The sequence below is a fragment of the Melospiza melodia genome, chromosome Z, assembly GCF_035770615.1.
Source record: "Melospiza melodia melodia isolate bMelMel2 chromosome Z, bMelMel2.pri, whole genome shotgun sequence".
In the NCBI taxonomy this organism is placed as follows: Eukaryota; Metazoa; Chordata; class Aves; order Passeriformes; family Passerellidae; genus Melospiza; species Melospiza melodia.
In genome coordinates this window covers 79,216,330-79,233,296 of record NC_086226.1, presented here as the reverse complement: position 1 = coordinate 79,233,296, position 16,967 = coordinate 79,216,330, and the positions used below count along the sequence as shown (strand labels likewise).

The 16,967-nt window shown below is 40.4% G+C and overlaps 1 protein-coding gene across 3 annotated transcripts in view; it reads left to right on the top strand.

Annotated features, from left to right (window-relative positions):
* FBN2 (fibrillin 2) overlaps positions 1–16,967 on the top strand; it is a 124,484-nt gene that overhangs the window by 24,684 nt on the left and 82,833 nt on the right. For all 3 annotated transcript variants that reach the window (XM_063180437.1, XM_063180436.1, XM_063180438.1), the window contains 5 exons: positions 3,451–3,576; positions 8,430–8,555; positions 11,035–11,187; positions 12,441–12,677; positions 13,505–13,642. In XM_063180437.1, coding sequence (XP_063036507.1) covers positions 3,451–3,576; positions 8,430–8,555; positions 11,035–11,187; positions 12,441–12,677; positions 13,505–13,642 — 780 coding nt within the window. The remainder of the gene's footprint in view (positions 1–3,450; positions 3,577–8,429; positions 8,556–11,034; positions 11,188–12,440; positions 12,678–13,504; positions 13,643–16,967) is intronic.

The following is a 16,967-nucleotide window of genomic DNA, read 5'->3' as shown; positions in this document are numbered from 1 at the left end:
TCAGGAGAAGCCAGATGTCTTCTCTGAGGGTTTTAGAAGCAAACAGAGGGATCTGTCCTGCCTTCCAGTGCTTTTCTTTCTGTTGAGGACATCAGATTTGCACAGACTTCGATATAAGGAACACAAACCCCTTTGGTATTCAGTAAAACTGCTTTTGTCATGTGTCAGCGAGACCAGGCTCACTCAGTCCACACTTGAGATGTTTGGTGGTTTTGAAGTGAGTGCTTGCATCAGTAGATAGCTGGGTTTGGGAGTTGGTATGAACAACTCAAAACAGTGGAAGTTGCAAGCTTTGCTGCTGGAAAATGAGTTAGGATTTCAGTATCTGCTAGAGATCTGAATTTGACAAGATGTCACTACCAAGTAGAAAGTTGCTCTGCAAAGGATTTGCATGATTCAATCTTAAATGGGTCTTCAGGACCTTTTGAGGCTTAATTATGTTTTCTGGGCAATGTTCTTGTATTAGTAGATTACTACAACTACTATATTGTAGTAGTACTGTTAGCTTCATTATTACCATGAACAGGTTTAAAAAAATCTAAGAGAAGCAAAACCAATCCTAAATTGTTTGGTTGTGTTTATTTTTATTTTTTTTCCCCTGGAAGTTTATATTCAGTCATGCCTTAAAAAGGAATTTAACTGTTCAGACATCCCTCATTCCAAGAATTCAGGCAGGAGGAACTTCAGTGTTCTGCTTGAATGAGCTTTATTGCCACTGCTGCATGGCCCTGGGAGAAGCATAATGGCAGAAATCCTGTGCTGGATGTTCTCTCAGTTTCCTCCCTGCATTCCTCAAAAGTCCCATTTCCCACCTACACCCTTTCCCTGCAGACAGTTAATTTGTTAATTTTTTGCTCTAAGGAGAGAAGACTGGTTATGGCTGAGCAGATTTTGAAAATAGGAAGGTTCTTCTCCCTGCCTCTGCTGCTGACATGGTTGTGTGCATGTTTCCCCATGACAGGAGATAAAATCCAAGAGAATCTGTTCTGTAGTAGGATGTTAAAATGTTAAAGGCACTGAGTTGAACTGAACAAGAGAGAGAAGACAGGGGAAGGTTCAAAATCGTAATGAAAAGTGTTGATTTCTTTTTGTAACCTGGTGCTTGCTACTAATGGGTCTGAGTTACTGAAAATTTTGACAGTGTTTTCTAGGGTCACGTTCCTGCTGCTGTGAAAATAATTACTAAAACAGGGAAAAAATAGCATCACGTTATTTCTGTTGTGTGCAGTATTTCTGCTTTTATTTCCACATGCCGGATCAATTACAAAGAAACTCCCCATGCATATTCCAGGTAGAACTAAAGAGAGGTTTTTTAATTTGGTTAAATTTTGTCACTACTATAATAAATAAAAAACTCTGCAGAATTTGTGTCTAACATCTGAGTGGATTTATTTTTCCTGAGTTTTTTTGGTTTATCAGAGTTTTTTTGAGAAGCAGCCCACAGATCAGAAAGGGAAGGTGCATGTTTGAAGTTAGCTGTGCAAATCCCACAGGCATTTTGCAGAGGAAAGTCTGCAAAAGCACAAAATCTTTTTTCCCTCATCAAATATTAACGCTATGAACACATGGAAGCATTCTGCTTAATCTGTAGCATACTGAACTTTTCTATGTAGAACTGTGCAGAGTTATTAATCAAATTTGCTGTTTATGGTAAAAAGTTTCTTGTGTTAATGTGGTTGAGATTTAAAAGTGTAAATGGATAATTAATAATGCTGGAACTTCTGTGTGGTTTAGCCTAACTGTAAACGATTCTAAAAAAAAATATTAAAGCTTCATTTCAATTTGCTTGTATTTTGAGAAAAAAATATATCCTAAAACAGCTTTTAGGAAGCAATTGATAAAATACACCCTTTGAAGAAAATACTTTTGTTCTTCTTGACTTTTCTCAGTCCCAAAACACCAATAATATATTTAAACAAACTTAGGTTTTCAGCAAGAGGTAATACTGACAAAAAAACCCCATCAGTCTTCTAGCATTAAGTTAGGATGACAGTTGAATCTGCTTGCTTTCTTATCAATTAAATATGATGTAAATACACTTAAATATGATGCATTGCATCATTGGGATTGGCTCTTCAGGCTTCAGCAAGGCTCAACATCTATTTTCCATCTTAAAAGGACTGAAAGAAATTAATGGAATTGATAGAGATTAAAATTTAGTTCCCCTCAGGCCTCCAGTGATATTTTCCTGTTTCTGGGAGGTGTTTATTGCCTGCTGCTGCTGCCATTAATTCACTATTCCTCGACACCTTCAGCTTCTAAAACTGCATCACACACACAGTGGATTTTAACAACTGATCTGCTGACACAGGGAACTTAATTTAAGTGTTGATAAGTGACAAAAGGCACAGGCACACTGTGTGTGATAAATGCATTTTGGGGCCCCAGGGTCAGAAGACAAACACCACATGTTTTACTCAGTCGGGAGCTCCAGGGTGGGCTGTGCATTAGTAAATGCTGGAACCATCTTCTCTCTAGATGCTGCTAAACCATGTCAAGAATAATTGGGGTTGGAAGGAATCTCTGGAGAGCAACCAGTCCAGCCTCCCAACTCTTTAAAATACTTGTGACATGAAATGTTTGATTTCCAAGTAAACAGGCAGCAAACACTGGTTGTTACTATTATTATTTAGGGAGAAAAAAAAAATCAAATTAAACAAATAAATAATGAAGACATTCTATGCCTTTGATCAAGTCCTTAATCCATTTGCAGTCTGACTGTTTCATTTTGGACATGACAGTATGGACTCAGGAGCCGAATGCAGAATTCTCAGCAAATGTACTGAAACCCAAGTCCAATGGTTACCAAAAAAACCCCCCAAATCTGCAAAAAGTGCTTCCCTTCTTCCTGAGCTGTGAGAAATTATACTTGCTTAAATTAAAAAGCAAGGCAAATACCATAGGTTTATCTACAGCACGAGTACCAGGAGGAATTAAAAACTGGAGAAGCACAGTAATCCACAAACACAGGTGGAATTTCAGTGCCTTGCAGGGGCTTTGATCATCCATCTGAAAAAGAGTTCATATTCTTGCCAGATGTTACCTGGGGGCACCAGACAGCTGGAACAAACAGGTCCAAAAGATTCTTGAAACACCTGGATGGTAACTCCATGGTACAGGTACTAAGGGAGCCAACCAGGAAAAGCCTCCTGTTGGACAGTTTTGTGTAAAAAGGTGGAGAAACATGGAGGGGGGGGGGGGGTTATGTGTAACCAAATTACAGCTGGGAATAAAAATCTGAACAAACAGAAAAACAACAAAACAAGAACAAAAAAACCCCAAAACGAACAAAAAAAAAAAAAAAAAAAAAAACAAAACCCAAAAAATCCAAATCACCCCAAAAATTTGAAGTGAAATTAGAACTTACTGAAACGGGACAGGAAGCTACTGAAAGTAACATCTGTATCTTGTGTAGGTAATCAGATCTGGGTCTTTTTTCTGTGTTTGCAGATGTTGATGAGTGCCAGGCAATCCCTGGAGTCTGCCAAGGAGGGAACTGCATTAATTCAGTAGGTTCATACGAGTGCAAGTGTCCTGTGGGCCACAAACAGAATGAGGCAACTCAAAAATGTGATGGTAAGTGATTCTGTAGGAGAGCATACCTAAAAAGGGGTTTTGCAGAGCATTAGAGCACTTTGGTAATTAACATGTTTAAGTAGTTGGATAGTTGTGGTGTCTGATCTGGGCATAGCATCACTGAACTGTGCTTTTATATTTATTTGCAGCATCCCATCTTTTCTACTTGGCTGTTCCTGTTTTACATTAGATATGTTTTTCTGCCTGACTTTTGTGGGTAAAGACAGTGTTTATTTTCTTTGAAAATTTAGCACTTGATAAAAACTCCTGTGTGTGAGTATAACTGCTGCTGAGTTACTAGGATTTTCTTTGTTTTCTAAGAGGTATATTCTAGTTCAGGTAGATATTTTTGGCCTAGTGACTGCAGAGTAAAGAAAAATGGATGAGTCTGGGTAAGTGAAAAATACCAAGGAAATTCCCTTCTCTTTTGGAAGAAAAATACACAGCCCATCTTTGTTATGTGTAGTTTAATAAACATAGAACATATTTACTCAGTAAATGCGTTGATGGAATTAAGGGTAGGAATTCCATATAATTTAAAACAATGTGGAAGAAAATTGCTGAGTTTTTGTGAGTTTGCTGAAGACTTCACTGATTTTAGTGACTTTCTCATCCCTTTGAAAGGAATCAGAACTGTCAGAGTTCATCCTAGCCAGTGGGTGCTTTCACATTTAAGTTATGTTGATAAGAGGATTCTGTCCTTTAAGGCTTTGACTTGTTATTTCCTGGCAGTTTAATTATGGTACCAAATTACATTATGCTCAGTATTCAATTACAAACAAATACATTGTTTGTTGCCAATTTTAGACATCCCCTCAGAGTTTTCTTGATTTGCATGCATTACAACAGTCACAGAAAAATTAAGTAATATAATCAGTTTAAAAATTGTGTCTTTTCAGTGAAAATCTTGCTTCTGGTGTTGTTGCAAGTAATACCTAAGTAAAAAATTTAAAAAAACTCCAAATATATTCTTTTCTGGTCCTGCCCTGCACATTCTTGTGTTTTTCTGTGGTTTTGTTTATTTTGTGTTGACTAGCCTTAATTTTTACTCAGCACCTGAAAGGGGAGGGAGCAGGCAGGTATGTAGATGCTTGTGGTTGGAAAGGAACAACAAAAGTCAAAAGGTCCCTGAACACTTTAAAAATTGTATTAGGAAATTACACATTTGCTGTGGGAATTGGAATGTTTGTCCCTGATCTCCAGGTGTCAGAGATGGGGGTTGGATTTGAAATAAAGGGTAGGGTGAAAGAGAAGAGAGGGGGGGAAGGAAGGGAGGGAGAAAAAGAAGGCAAAAAGGAAAGAAAGAGGGGCAAAAAGGTTCCTTGCATTGGCTTTTTACACAGATTAGTACAAGAGGTCCTTTATTGGTCTAGTCCTTGATTTTTACCCACAGAATCTTTACCTGTTTGTGACTGTTTCTTACAGGCAGCTCTTGTCTATCTGTCCATGCCTATAATCCATTCTCTTTTGTTAGAGGTGCACTTGGATTTTTTTGATTCTCTTAACTGTGGTTCTTTTGAAGCCAAAGGATGTATTCAGAGACATGTTTCCTTTCTTCTGAAAACAGTACTTAGAGCATTCTTTGCATTCTGTTTTAACAATCTAAATCTTTAAAAATGTTATTTTCCTTGACAGTTACCACTTGAAAAGGTGAATGTATTTTTAACATGGATCATCTTAAAAAGCTGTGGTGCTTATGGGACTATGCATAATCATCTGCTGTCTGATTTTGCTGTTACTTCATGGTTTACTAATCAGCAGCTCTTCATTTCCTGTTGGAAATGAACAGGTCATATGTTCTGGCTTTTTTGTCTTTTAAGCCCTGCCACTTGTGTTGGTGGCAAAAGTTAAATACTGATCAGTCCCTGGTCACAGCTTCCCCAGTCAGATAATTCCCCACAGGGAATGAGGCAAATAACAGCCCTCTCCTCACAGTTTGTACCATCTTTTTTGGGGAGGAAAGACATTGTGAAGCTTCACAGCCAAGGAGGTAATGCCAGAATTATAGCAGGATAATGTGAAAGATAAGCCATGGTTCCATTCTGGCTTTTTTACTTGTGTGCTTAATTAAATGTTTGTAACCTCTCAGGGTTAAATTTATAGCAGAATACCATAGCCAGTCCTTCAAACAATTGCACTTTCAGTTAGTAGGTCTGGTAATTTGAATGAAGTAACATATTTTTTATATATATCTAGGAATCTGTGGATGTGGGTTGGACCATTGGGAAGGATGTAAGGAACTGGTGTCCTGTGAGTTAACAGAACCTGTGTACAGAGAAATCATTTAGTAGAAACTGCATTATTTTAAGGAGTTTTGTTTTTTTTTGTCACAAACATTGTGTAGAAATGATGTGGTATGGAGTGTATTCTGCTCACTCCTTTCCCTCTTTTAGGTATGGAAAAGCAGATCAAATGTTACTTACTGGCTGCAAGGGACAAAATCCAAGTTGGAGTCAGCAACAGTCAAGGCTGTTCACAGGCTGGAGCCTTGCCATAATTATTCAGACCTTCTTTACTATAACAGCAATTCTCCTACCTAGGAAGGAGAGGTTTGAGGTCCCCTTGTACCCTCTGCCCCTGAGCATCCAGAGGTATTTTGTGGGTTAGGGTTTTTTTTTTTTTCTCCTGTTGCTCTTCCTGGAAATAACATGGCTTGTTAGAAAAAGTATAAATGTCCATGTTGTGCTTTTTGTACCCATAATGGTTGGAAAAATATGCAAAAGACCAATATAGGGATTGCACCAAATTCCAGATATCCTGTCCACCAATGTGCTGTCTTAGCTAAACAAAAGAAAACCACAAACCCTTCACTTTTTTTTTCCCCCCCCCTAAAAATTTTGGTCTACAACACACTGAGTTTTCACTATCTTTTTAAGAATTAAATGCTGTTCATTTTTAGGATGTTGTTATCTCCCAGAGTTAATGGAACTTGGGTTATTGAGAAAATGAATTAAATTAGAGAAACTTTCAGTTATGATTGCTGCTTTACAAAAGGTGTGGAGTATTGCTTACTGTGTTCCAGGGTTCTAATAAATGTGTTCTACTTACTCTTCTCAAATAGCATCATCATACTTGTTAAATAGATGTAGTTAGTTACAACACCCTTTGCAATTTAAGGTGTTCTAAAGAGGTAGGATGCCTCTGCTGCTTTTCCAAAATGATATCTTACTACCTACTGTTGATATCAAAAGGTTAAGGCTATATGAAACAGATTAAGGCCTTAAAAAAAAAAAAGTCCCACCAAAATAGAAAGAGTTCCTTAAAATAAATAGTTCTATTTCACGTTTTCGTGCTTCAATGTATAATTTCATTAGACTGTATGCTATTCAGACTTGGTCCTACCAGGTATTACTACTTTCTAATATTATTTTCTAGACTAAAGCTGCTTTTAGGTGGCCGTTTCCTAAAGTTTGGCAGTTGAGAGCCCCATTTCTCTTGTCATTCAGTAATTCAGTAATTTAAAAAACCCTGCTTTCCCTGGCAGTAAAAGTCAGACATTCTGAACTGCAGGCAGCTGGGCTGGGTCTTTTAGGCAGAAACTCACTTGGTACTAAATCTGCAGCATTTTTGTCATACATACACATTCTTTCTCACATTGAGACTGGATGTCCCATCCTGCATGCAGCACTGGAACCATTCATGCCTCCAGACTTCCTCTCCCTTAATACAGCATTTCCTGTTGCTTGTATTTGGAGCATTTTCCCTGAGACCATTAATTTTATGTACTTTGGAGGGGAGAAGGGAAGAAAACTAGTAAAATATTCAATCAGCCTTATTGAAAGTAGCCCGCCCTGAGATGAAGTCTCAGAATTTCCTGTCAGAGGAAATAGCAATATTTTGAAATAATTACACGTGCAAGAACCAGGGGGGTGGAAGGAGAGACAGAGATTTGGCTCAAAAACCAGTGAGCCAAAAAACCAATTACTCATTACAGCTCCAGTAAGTTAAATTTATTTTTCTTCCACCAGGGTTCTCCATGTTAATTGGTTTTTCTGTCCACATGGAGAAGACTGCAGAGTCTTCCTGCTGCTCTGATCACTGCCTGGGTTTCAGGAAGGTGCTTTTTCTACCTTCCCACCTTCCTGTCATTCTTGGACAAGCCCCCTGGACAGTTCCAAACTGCCTTGGGTGTAGCCAGTTGGGAGGGATGGTCTGCATCCTGCAGCTTTGCAGAGGTGCTGAAAAAACTTCCTTCATCTGCCCTGAACTTGCCAGCCACAAATGGGCTTTGCAGTGCTGCACCACTGGTTGGGAATCTGGCAGCCCCTGGTTAGACACAGCAGCTCATTTGTTAGCGTGGTGGTGCCTCACTTTATACATATTTACACACAAAATTGCCTTGCTGCTCCAGTAGGACCTCTGCTCCCAGTCAGCAGAAACATTTGAGTGCATCAGGAGGTCGGTTTGCATTTGCAAGGGTTGGCCACAATTCTTTCTTACAGCTGGGATGTCGGGGGGGCCCTGAGAGCAGTCAGAATCTCGTGAGCCACGAGTTTGCGCGGTCCCAGGAAGCGCAGAGATGTCCTGGCTGGCTGCTGTGCCACCCTGCTCCCTGCATCCTGGCATTCCATTCCACGCTGCTCCGTGCTCCTCGGAGGGGGCACTGAGTCATCCAGGAGGGAGGAAATGTCAGCATTTTCTGTGAGATCTCTGTGCCTGGAAGTGCTAAACACCCTGTGCATGGACAAGGAAAACCTCCTACAGGTGGCAAACAAAACCATTTCCAGCAAGCAAGCAAGCACCAGCAATATTTTATTCAGAGTTGAATAACGACTTCATTTCAGAAAAGCTCTCTTTTCCCCTCCTTTTAATGCAGTGTGCTAATTATCCCACGTCCTTTCCTTTTTGGGTAGACATTGATGAATGCGGCGTCGTCCCAGGGATTTGTGAGGGCGGAGTTTGCTCCAACACTGTGGGGAGTTATTTCTGCGTCTGCCCACGGGGTTTTGTCACATCTGTGGATGGATCCTGCACTCCTGGTAGGTGCTCCAGCCACCTGGCACTTCCCCCTGCCCCAGGGCCTGGCTCTGTTGTCCAGGGAAACATAGGAATTGTTAATTTCGTTTGTTTCTCGAATCTGCATCTGATGAGCCCAAAAGTTACGCTCGCTTTGGTTTTAAAGGAGCAAACATTTATCCCTGCTTGGTGCTTCAAATCCCATTTCACACGGGTTAATTTAGTCTTTAGTGGTCAACATAGGGCACAAAAATAAACTCAGAAGACATTAAGATGTGCCACTAATTTGTCAGAATCAGATGAAGCAAACCAAGTGCTGGATTTAATTAGATTTCACCTTTTACAGGACAGTTTATTTAACAGATATCCCTACATTAAAAAAACCCATTTTGTTTATTTCCACGTGTTGATTTCTTATATATAGGTGCATGTGTCAGGTATGTGATTTAAACATTTTGACCAATTAACTACTAATACTGCATACCACATGTAAAAAAACCTTAACAATTGCTAACAGTACTGTATTTTCTAGATCTCATGTCATTCTTCTTACTTCAGATATCCCAAAGCTGCTTGTTCTCATATTGGGGAAGGGGTAGGAATTCTGAAAGGGTTTCTGACTTGCAGATAAATGATGTAAGCAAGCTGCAGCACATGACCTGATAGTGATTTAAAATTAATAATTTTTTAAACAGTGTAGCCACCTTCTGTTACGCAGGTTCATCTGAGGAGTGCCAGCTTCAAATACATTGTGGCTAGCCTCAGGAATACTGAAAACCTATGATTTCCAATATGACCAAAATTTCTGTGGATTTTGGCGTGTTTTACAATTTGATTTTTAAAGTCAGCTCCCAAAACCTGAGTCCTGCAGAAAAATCACATGCTCTAATCTGACAATAAAAGATCATCTGCCTTTGAAAGAGAGTAATTTTCACATGGCATTACTAAATACTCTGTTGTACTTTCTGTCAACTGAATAGCATTTTCCAGTTAGATACATCTAAGCTAAGGGGAAAAAAAATCATTAAATTAATGTATTTATGCTGCTATTGCTACATGAAATATCTCAGGTTTTGCCATAGTAGGGTTTATATATATAAATATATATAGTGTTTTGTTTGTATTGCTTTGTGTTTTTCACATCATCCATATTTCTTGGTTGGACTGAGCAGACTTTAGGATTGCATGGTGGATTAATGCAAGGCTGATGCCACTGCACCTGTGTGATCCTGCAGTAAATCCAGTGTGGAATACATGGGTCAGATAATTATTGGGTGCAGTTTGGGTATTGTGGGGGTTTTTGTTTGTTTGGTTGGTTTTGCTTTTGTTCTTTTTAATACAACTTGTAAAGCATTTTCATCCTTACCTCAGCTGAACAAGGGAAGGTAGCTTTGAGAGCTCCTGTTGATGCCTTTTTCTCTGACCCTAAAAATATGTGTCAGTCACAATTAGGGTGATCAAAAGGGTACCTTTTATATGAGGGTCCTCAAGTACACAAATTCATCGGGTAGAAAAGGCCAGAGATGCTCCCACTGTGTAATGCATGTACAATTTTTATAGATCCTGCAAATTATCGTATCTGACAAACCCCCTCACTCAGGAACCTGCCTGGTGAAGTAATTCCCTCAGTTCTAGTACCTTCTGGATTCTCCTCCCTTGGGATGAGATCCAAGCCCCGTTTACAAAAGCCAGTCTTGGAAAGCTGGTTTCAGCCTTGGTTTCTAAGGAGGACCAAGACAGCACAGGGATCCAGAATTTTTTTTTTGTCTTCCTGCTGAGGAAAATGTTGAAACTAAGCTACAAGTATATGTGTAAAGGATACAGAGAATGTGGAAACTCAGGGCACTGGGAATATTTCTCTGTGTGCTCTGGGCTGCCCTGACTCCCAGGGCAGCACTGACTCTGACCCTCATTCATGGAGAAAGTTTCCCAGACTTCAACATAGACTGGAACCCACAAAAGTGTGCGATAGATTACAGAGAGCAGTGTGTGTGTATCACTTGGTGAGAAATTGAGGTGTTGGGATTTTAAGGGTGTTGTGGATGGCAGCAAGATGGAGGGCACAGGGTGTCATCCTGGGTTTCTTCTTCATGCTGACTTCTTCCTCCTTCTTCTAGGGTTTGGGTGGCATTTTTTAATTGGGCAGAAAAGTCTGCATTGCAGCTCTTTGGGATCAGTTGTTGGGTTAAAGGGAAAATATTCCAGGTGTCAGTTCTTAATTGAATGGCTTAGTCTTGAAAGACCTTGGAACAAGAGATTGTTGGCCGTTTTGTGCCTTCTAATGAAAAGCTGCAGAACTCATAGTGATGAGACTGTTTTACTGATCAGAAATAATAAACACCTGAGTCCGAACTTGAACTGCCATCTCAAGTGCCTTCAATCCAGACCCAGAGAAACCGACAGCTGGAACCCCCACAAGAGGCTGTATAAAAGAAAGAAAGGTAAAAGCAAACCAGCATCAAGGTCACGGTTTTTGGTGTTTGTCTTTTCCTTGGCTGCCAGATCAGCGAGCAGGCAGCTGTTTCTCCAGCTCTGCGAGCGGCCGCTGCGCCCAGGAGCTGCCCGGGAGGTTCACCAGAAGGCAGTGCTGCTGTGAGTCTGGCCACTGCTGGGCCACTGCCTCTGGCCCAGAGGTGTGTCCTGCCAGAGGATCCGGTGAGTGCCCTCCTGGTTTGGCTTTTAGTTTGGCTATTTAGCTATTGTTTTGGCTGTTATTTTCGCCCTGCTGTTCATTCTGCTCTGGGTGGAGGTCACCGGGGTGCTTTAAACTGCTTTAAAATGTAGGCTAAACAGAAGAAAATAAGGTCATGGATTGCATTATTATTAATTTCCGTGGTTTTAGTACTGATATTGCCATCTGTTAACTATTTTTCTTTTTGGTCTGTGGTTGTTTGGCACTTGGTTTTTTAATGTCCTTTTGTTGGCTTTGGAAATAGGTTTTGGGAAATGGGAAAGACTTTGTGGTCAGGCTTGAAGAGGAAACAACTCTTAGGGTCCATAGTTAATTTTGATTTAAAGGAACAGTTCCTTTCTTGTTCCATTGCATTTTGGGTAACTTTGAGCTAGAATGCATCAGTTTTAAGTTGTTCTTTCAGTTCTGCTCAGAGAGGAATAGTGCGCATCCCTAATGAAAGGTATTTTCTGTTACTGGGCTTGCAAGGGTCTTCAGGGTGAAGAGAGAGACGAGAATGTTGACCTCATGTTCAGAAGGCTTGATTTATTATTTTATGATATATATTACATTATGATTATACTAAAAGGAATAGAGAGAAAGTTCTCAGAATGCTAGCTAGCTAAGAATAGAAAAGGAATGAATAACAAAGGTCTGTGTCCAGGCAGAAGGCGAGAACAGCTCTGCCGTGAGTGGTCAGTAAATCCAAACTTCCACAGGAGACCAATCACAGGTGCACCTGTTGCATTCCACAGCAGCAGATAACCATTGTTCACATTTTATTGCTGAGGCCACAGCTTCTCAGAAGGGGGAAAAATCCTAAAGAAAGGATTTTTATGAAAAGATGCCTGTGACAATTTTCTTTATCAAATGAGAAGGCATTTTCTTCTCCTCCGAGAAACCAGGGAGTTACAGCGCTGCTGCCAACACACCAAGAGGACAGTTTCAACAAACACTTGAACAAATATTCCTGAATTACAGCATTCCTTTTCATTGTTATTTCCTCGAGCAACACCTGCCACGACCAAGGGAGGCTCAGAGCGGCCGGGGGAGGACGCGACATCGCGGAGAGGAGGAGCTGCCCTCCTGGATTTTGCGGCACACTGCGGGGAGGGCTGTGCCTTCCCTTGGAGCTGCCCTCCTGGATTTTGCGGCACACTGCGGGGAGGGCTGTGCCTGTCCTTGGGGCTGGCTCTGCGGGGCTGACCCTGTGTGCTGTGTGTCCCCCGTGTGACAGATGAGCACCGCAGGCTGTGCGTGGACGGGGCCCCTGCCCGAGGCGGCGCGCGGCGCGGCGGTGGGGCAGCAGGGAACGGCTTCCATCCCCATCCTGGCAGCAATGGATTCGGACCCAGAGGAGCTGGCTTCATCCCCATCCCGGGAAGCAACGGATTCTCCCCAGCTCTGGGCGGGGCAGGGGCAGGAGCAGGTGGTCACAGCCCCGCTGGGAGCGGCCCGATCATTACAGGGCTGAGTAAGTGCTCGTGTTCTGGCTTGTTTGGTTTTTGTTTTTTTTTTACGCTATTCCTTCTGTTTTTCCTTTATTTTTACTGCTCAGCCTGGATATGGTATGGTGTTCTTCTTAGCACTTAAAAATGATTTTGCCGTTCAAGCGTGTTTTAAACGCCTCAGGAAGGTCAGGAGCCCTTCCTGATGCAGGAAGAGGTTTTTGCATGACTTCAGTTCCAGAGTCCCGGAGCCCATGTTGTCCTTGTTGAGGTGTCTTTGTCAGCACTAATAAAACTCCAGATTTCTAGTATTTTCCAAAAACTACCGAGGTAGTAGTTTAAAAATAAACATCTTCTGTATTTTCTCTTCCAACTGTAAAAGCTACTTACTCTGCAGAAACGCTGCCTTGGCTGAAAGCCCAAACTGAATAATTTTCTGGCAGAAGCCTCATGGATGTAAACATTGCTCATGACATGTGTAAACACACCCCTGGCATCAGAACCAGAGAGATCATAAAATGTAAGAAGCATTATTAAGACAGGTACACCAGAAATTGCTTTGACTTTCACACAAATTGTGGTTTATCCCTGAGTTCACTGACAGGCTCATCAGGCTATAGACAGAAATGGTAAATCATATTTAAGAATGTTTGCCTAATGAAGTCTTTTTATTTCCAAGAGCTGTTTGTTGTTGTTAGTTTACTGTCAGGTCAACAGATAGTGCCTTGAAAAAGGTTTTTTTAATGTATTTGTGCACCTCACAACATCCTTTATGAAGGCAAGTACAATGTTCACATTTACTTCCATATAAAAACCTGAATATTTGTCTCTCATTCTGATTTTTTTATATTAGCAATACTCAATCAGACAATAGACAACTGCAAGCACCATCCCAACCTTTGTTTGAATGGACGTTGTATACCAACCCCCTCTAGCTACAGATGTGAATGCAACATGGGATATAAGCAGGATGAAAATGGGGATTGCATTGGTGAGTGCACATTTCAAAATCTATTATTCTAATATTCTTCGGCTTAAAATCTTTTTTACAAAAACAAATCATATTAATTTTAATGATGCTGCTCTTCAGAGAGAGTGCAAAGACCATGGTATTAGTTGCACTAGAATAATTTCAGTTTTCTATGAGAGCTGTCTGTTTTCTTACCAAGAAAAAAAAATCTTGAGTTGCAAATATTGGTATTGAGTATTCCTACTCCTGTAGTTAAAGGCTACTGAGCATTTTTGTCACACTCAATAAAGTTCTGCTTCATTTTCTCTTCTGTTAGGCTGACAAAGCTTGACTTTTGGGATGTAGTATTGTTATGATCAAGATGATGAAGGGTAGAATTTATGTTTTGCCTCCTCATAAGGATTAATGGCAATTTGAAAGATATAAAATCATTCAAAAATTGCATTAATTAACTTCTGGTAAAATTTGCATTTCAGACGAAAATTTGGATCCTATACTTTGTTTCCATTCCTGTGGACTTCACTCTTGCAGGGTCCAAAACTCATCAGTTATTTCAGGGAAAATACAAGATTTGGGGGTTCTTGTGGGGTGGTTGTGTGGAGAGGAACCCCCTATGCAGGATACACTGATTAATGTATAGGATCCTAAATAAAAACTTCTGGTTATGTTTTGGATTGAACCCTTTTCACTGAGTCTTTATGAAGAGATTGAGATCTGTGAATGAAGAATACCACACAAGCGCTTGTGTTGGCAGTAGGTTTGCATCACAGCAAGTGTGGGTTGAGAATCAATTTCTAACGTGTCTGAGGATTGCAGGTGCCCTCTTAGTTCAGCTGTGCTCTTGCATCAGAGAGCTTGGCACCTGCACCATTCCTGGCCACTGCACACCCTCGTTTCAAGGAAACTCAGTTGAAAGGGACGTCACAGCTTCCCCAAGCACTTGCACTGCTCCCATTGTCAGAGATCCAGAAAGTTTTCAGAACGTCTAATTTAAACACTACATTTGCAAAAGATTCAGCTTCTCTTATTTCTCTTCTTATCCTCACTATACAAAGCAAGTAGTCCAGTACCTTCTTCATTTCACTTTTTTGTACTTGAAGGTTGATATAGTTCTTCTTCCAAGCTGTCCTTTATGATATAGGGAGCCTGAATCTTTTTTACCTTTTTTATTTGGGGGAGAGTTTCCTGTCCCTCTGACCTCTGACTGGGAAGTTCAAGGGGCTTTATCTCTTGCTGCATCCTTGGGTCTCAGGAGCCATAATCACATTGTGAGAGGGGAGTAGGAGTCTTGTGATGTTTGTTTGCTGTTCTTTGTGGAAGATGGCTTGATGGTTCTTGATGGCTGTTCTTTAGAAAAGGAGTATGGAGAACCCTGGCTCATTTGTTACAGCACTAGATTTTGCATCACTGAAATCAGTAATATTTTTAACTCTGATGGACCTTGACACTCAAGGACTCTCTGGTGTTTTGGAGTATTTGATCTTTTTGAAATATAGTTTATATCTTGTACCCGTATTTTTGTTACTCAGGGGTCAAGTTGAAAATAACATCTGAAGCACATAGGTTGTAGCAAGTAGAGCTGTGTGAACTTCAGTTTTTTAGTTTTTCAGGTGTCATTGGAGCATGGCAATGATCTGTGGTTTGAAAGTTTCATCAGCTTTACTTAGCTGGGAGCTGGGACAGAAAAAGACAATGCGTTCTTGATAATGTGGCTGTCCTTCTGTCTCTGACTCCTCTGTGGGGTCACCCTGCAGGACACTTGCTTGGCAGTTCCCCTTCTACTCCAGGCTTGTGATAATCAGTGAAGTTGTATCTAATTTTCACTTTGGGGTCCCAGTAGGTTGATGGGTGCATTGAGGGAAAGAAAAAATTGACCTGGTTAATTATGTGGCTTACAGGTATGTGCCCAGTGAAAATGTGTCTTCACTTAAAGAACTTAATGTTGACTTTGCAATGCTTACCTCAGCATAAAAGAGTAAACTGAAAGCAGAGGAAATTTTGGGTGCACTGGGATCAAAACAGAAATTTCAATTGGTTTAATGAAAGCTGAAGGTGCAGTGCCAGCTACAGTGCTGTCCCACATGGAAAGCATGGGAAGGGACACCCAAAGTGGCTTCAGAAAAATTTAAGTGTCATTTTGCCCATTTTTTTGTGGCATGAAATAAATCAGCCATTACGAATTGCAGCTCTGCAGTGGTTTGCCTTCTCAGTAGCTGCTTGAATTCAGATGTTTCATAAGAGAGTGAACTCTATGAATTATAAATAACTCTGCGAGCTCTATAAATAACACAGCTTTGTCTCACAGTTATTTTCTAATTGTGTTATAAAGAAATAGCCAAAGTTCCCCCCTGAATCTGGGATTTGTGAACAGTAGTTGCTGCAAATTACACAGCAAGTTTCTTGGAAATACAGGCAGGATATATATTCTAATTTATATATATATATGTATGAATTATAGTAGATGTCTGTATTATAGTTTGAATATTTTATCTTTTTTCCGACAGAACAATCTTGGGGCATTGGTAATGGGGTTAATGGCACATAAATGAACACTATTTCTGTCCTTCTCTGCCTGCTCCCAAAGCAATAAATTAAATCCAGACATGGTTACATATTTTTCTATAGAGTTAAAGAAAAGCCCTGTTTCAAGATTTATCCTGCCAAACCAAAAAACTGTGGTGTTACTTATTTGTCTCTTACCTGAAGTTGCATTATGCTGTTCTCACAAGAGAACATGGCCAAGGACCATGAGTGCCCTCAGTGGTCTGACTCCAAACGGTCAGTCCTGTTCTCCAAAATAGACAGCTTTAATTTTATTACCTTTCCTTGTTCGCTTCTGTTTCAAAAAAATCTGGATAAAACTGTAGAGACTTTTTAAAAAGTGGGAGCAAACCTGTAGGTGTGCTGCGTTGAATTTTAGTTGTCTTGTCAATACAAATAGGCGTTTTTAAAATTTGTCTCCAGACTCATTGCAGTAAGTCTTTTAAGGGGATTTTGGAAGTTTCCTACTGTGCCTGAGAGAATTCTGCCAGTTGTTAGAGATGAAAAACTGAAAAGTGGAGATGTGTGTGAGGCAAGTGCTGAAAAGCAAACATTTGACCTTGAAGGGGGCATGCTGGGAGACAGAATAAATGGGTTAAATATCTCTGTCTTAAATGTTTCCTGTTGTATACTGCTGGAATATGCATGCTTTCAATGCAAAATCAAAGCCAACAACTCCCTTATATTAACATACATTTGCCATTTCCCTCTGTTATCAAGTGCTTATAAAAATAAGACCATCTTAAGAAGCATATTTCATGTGGAAGTCATGTGCATGAAGGATGCACATGGCTTTGGAGGGATT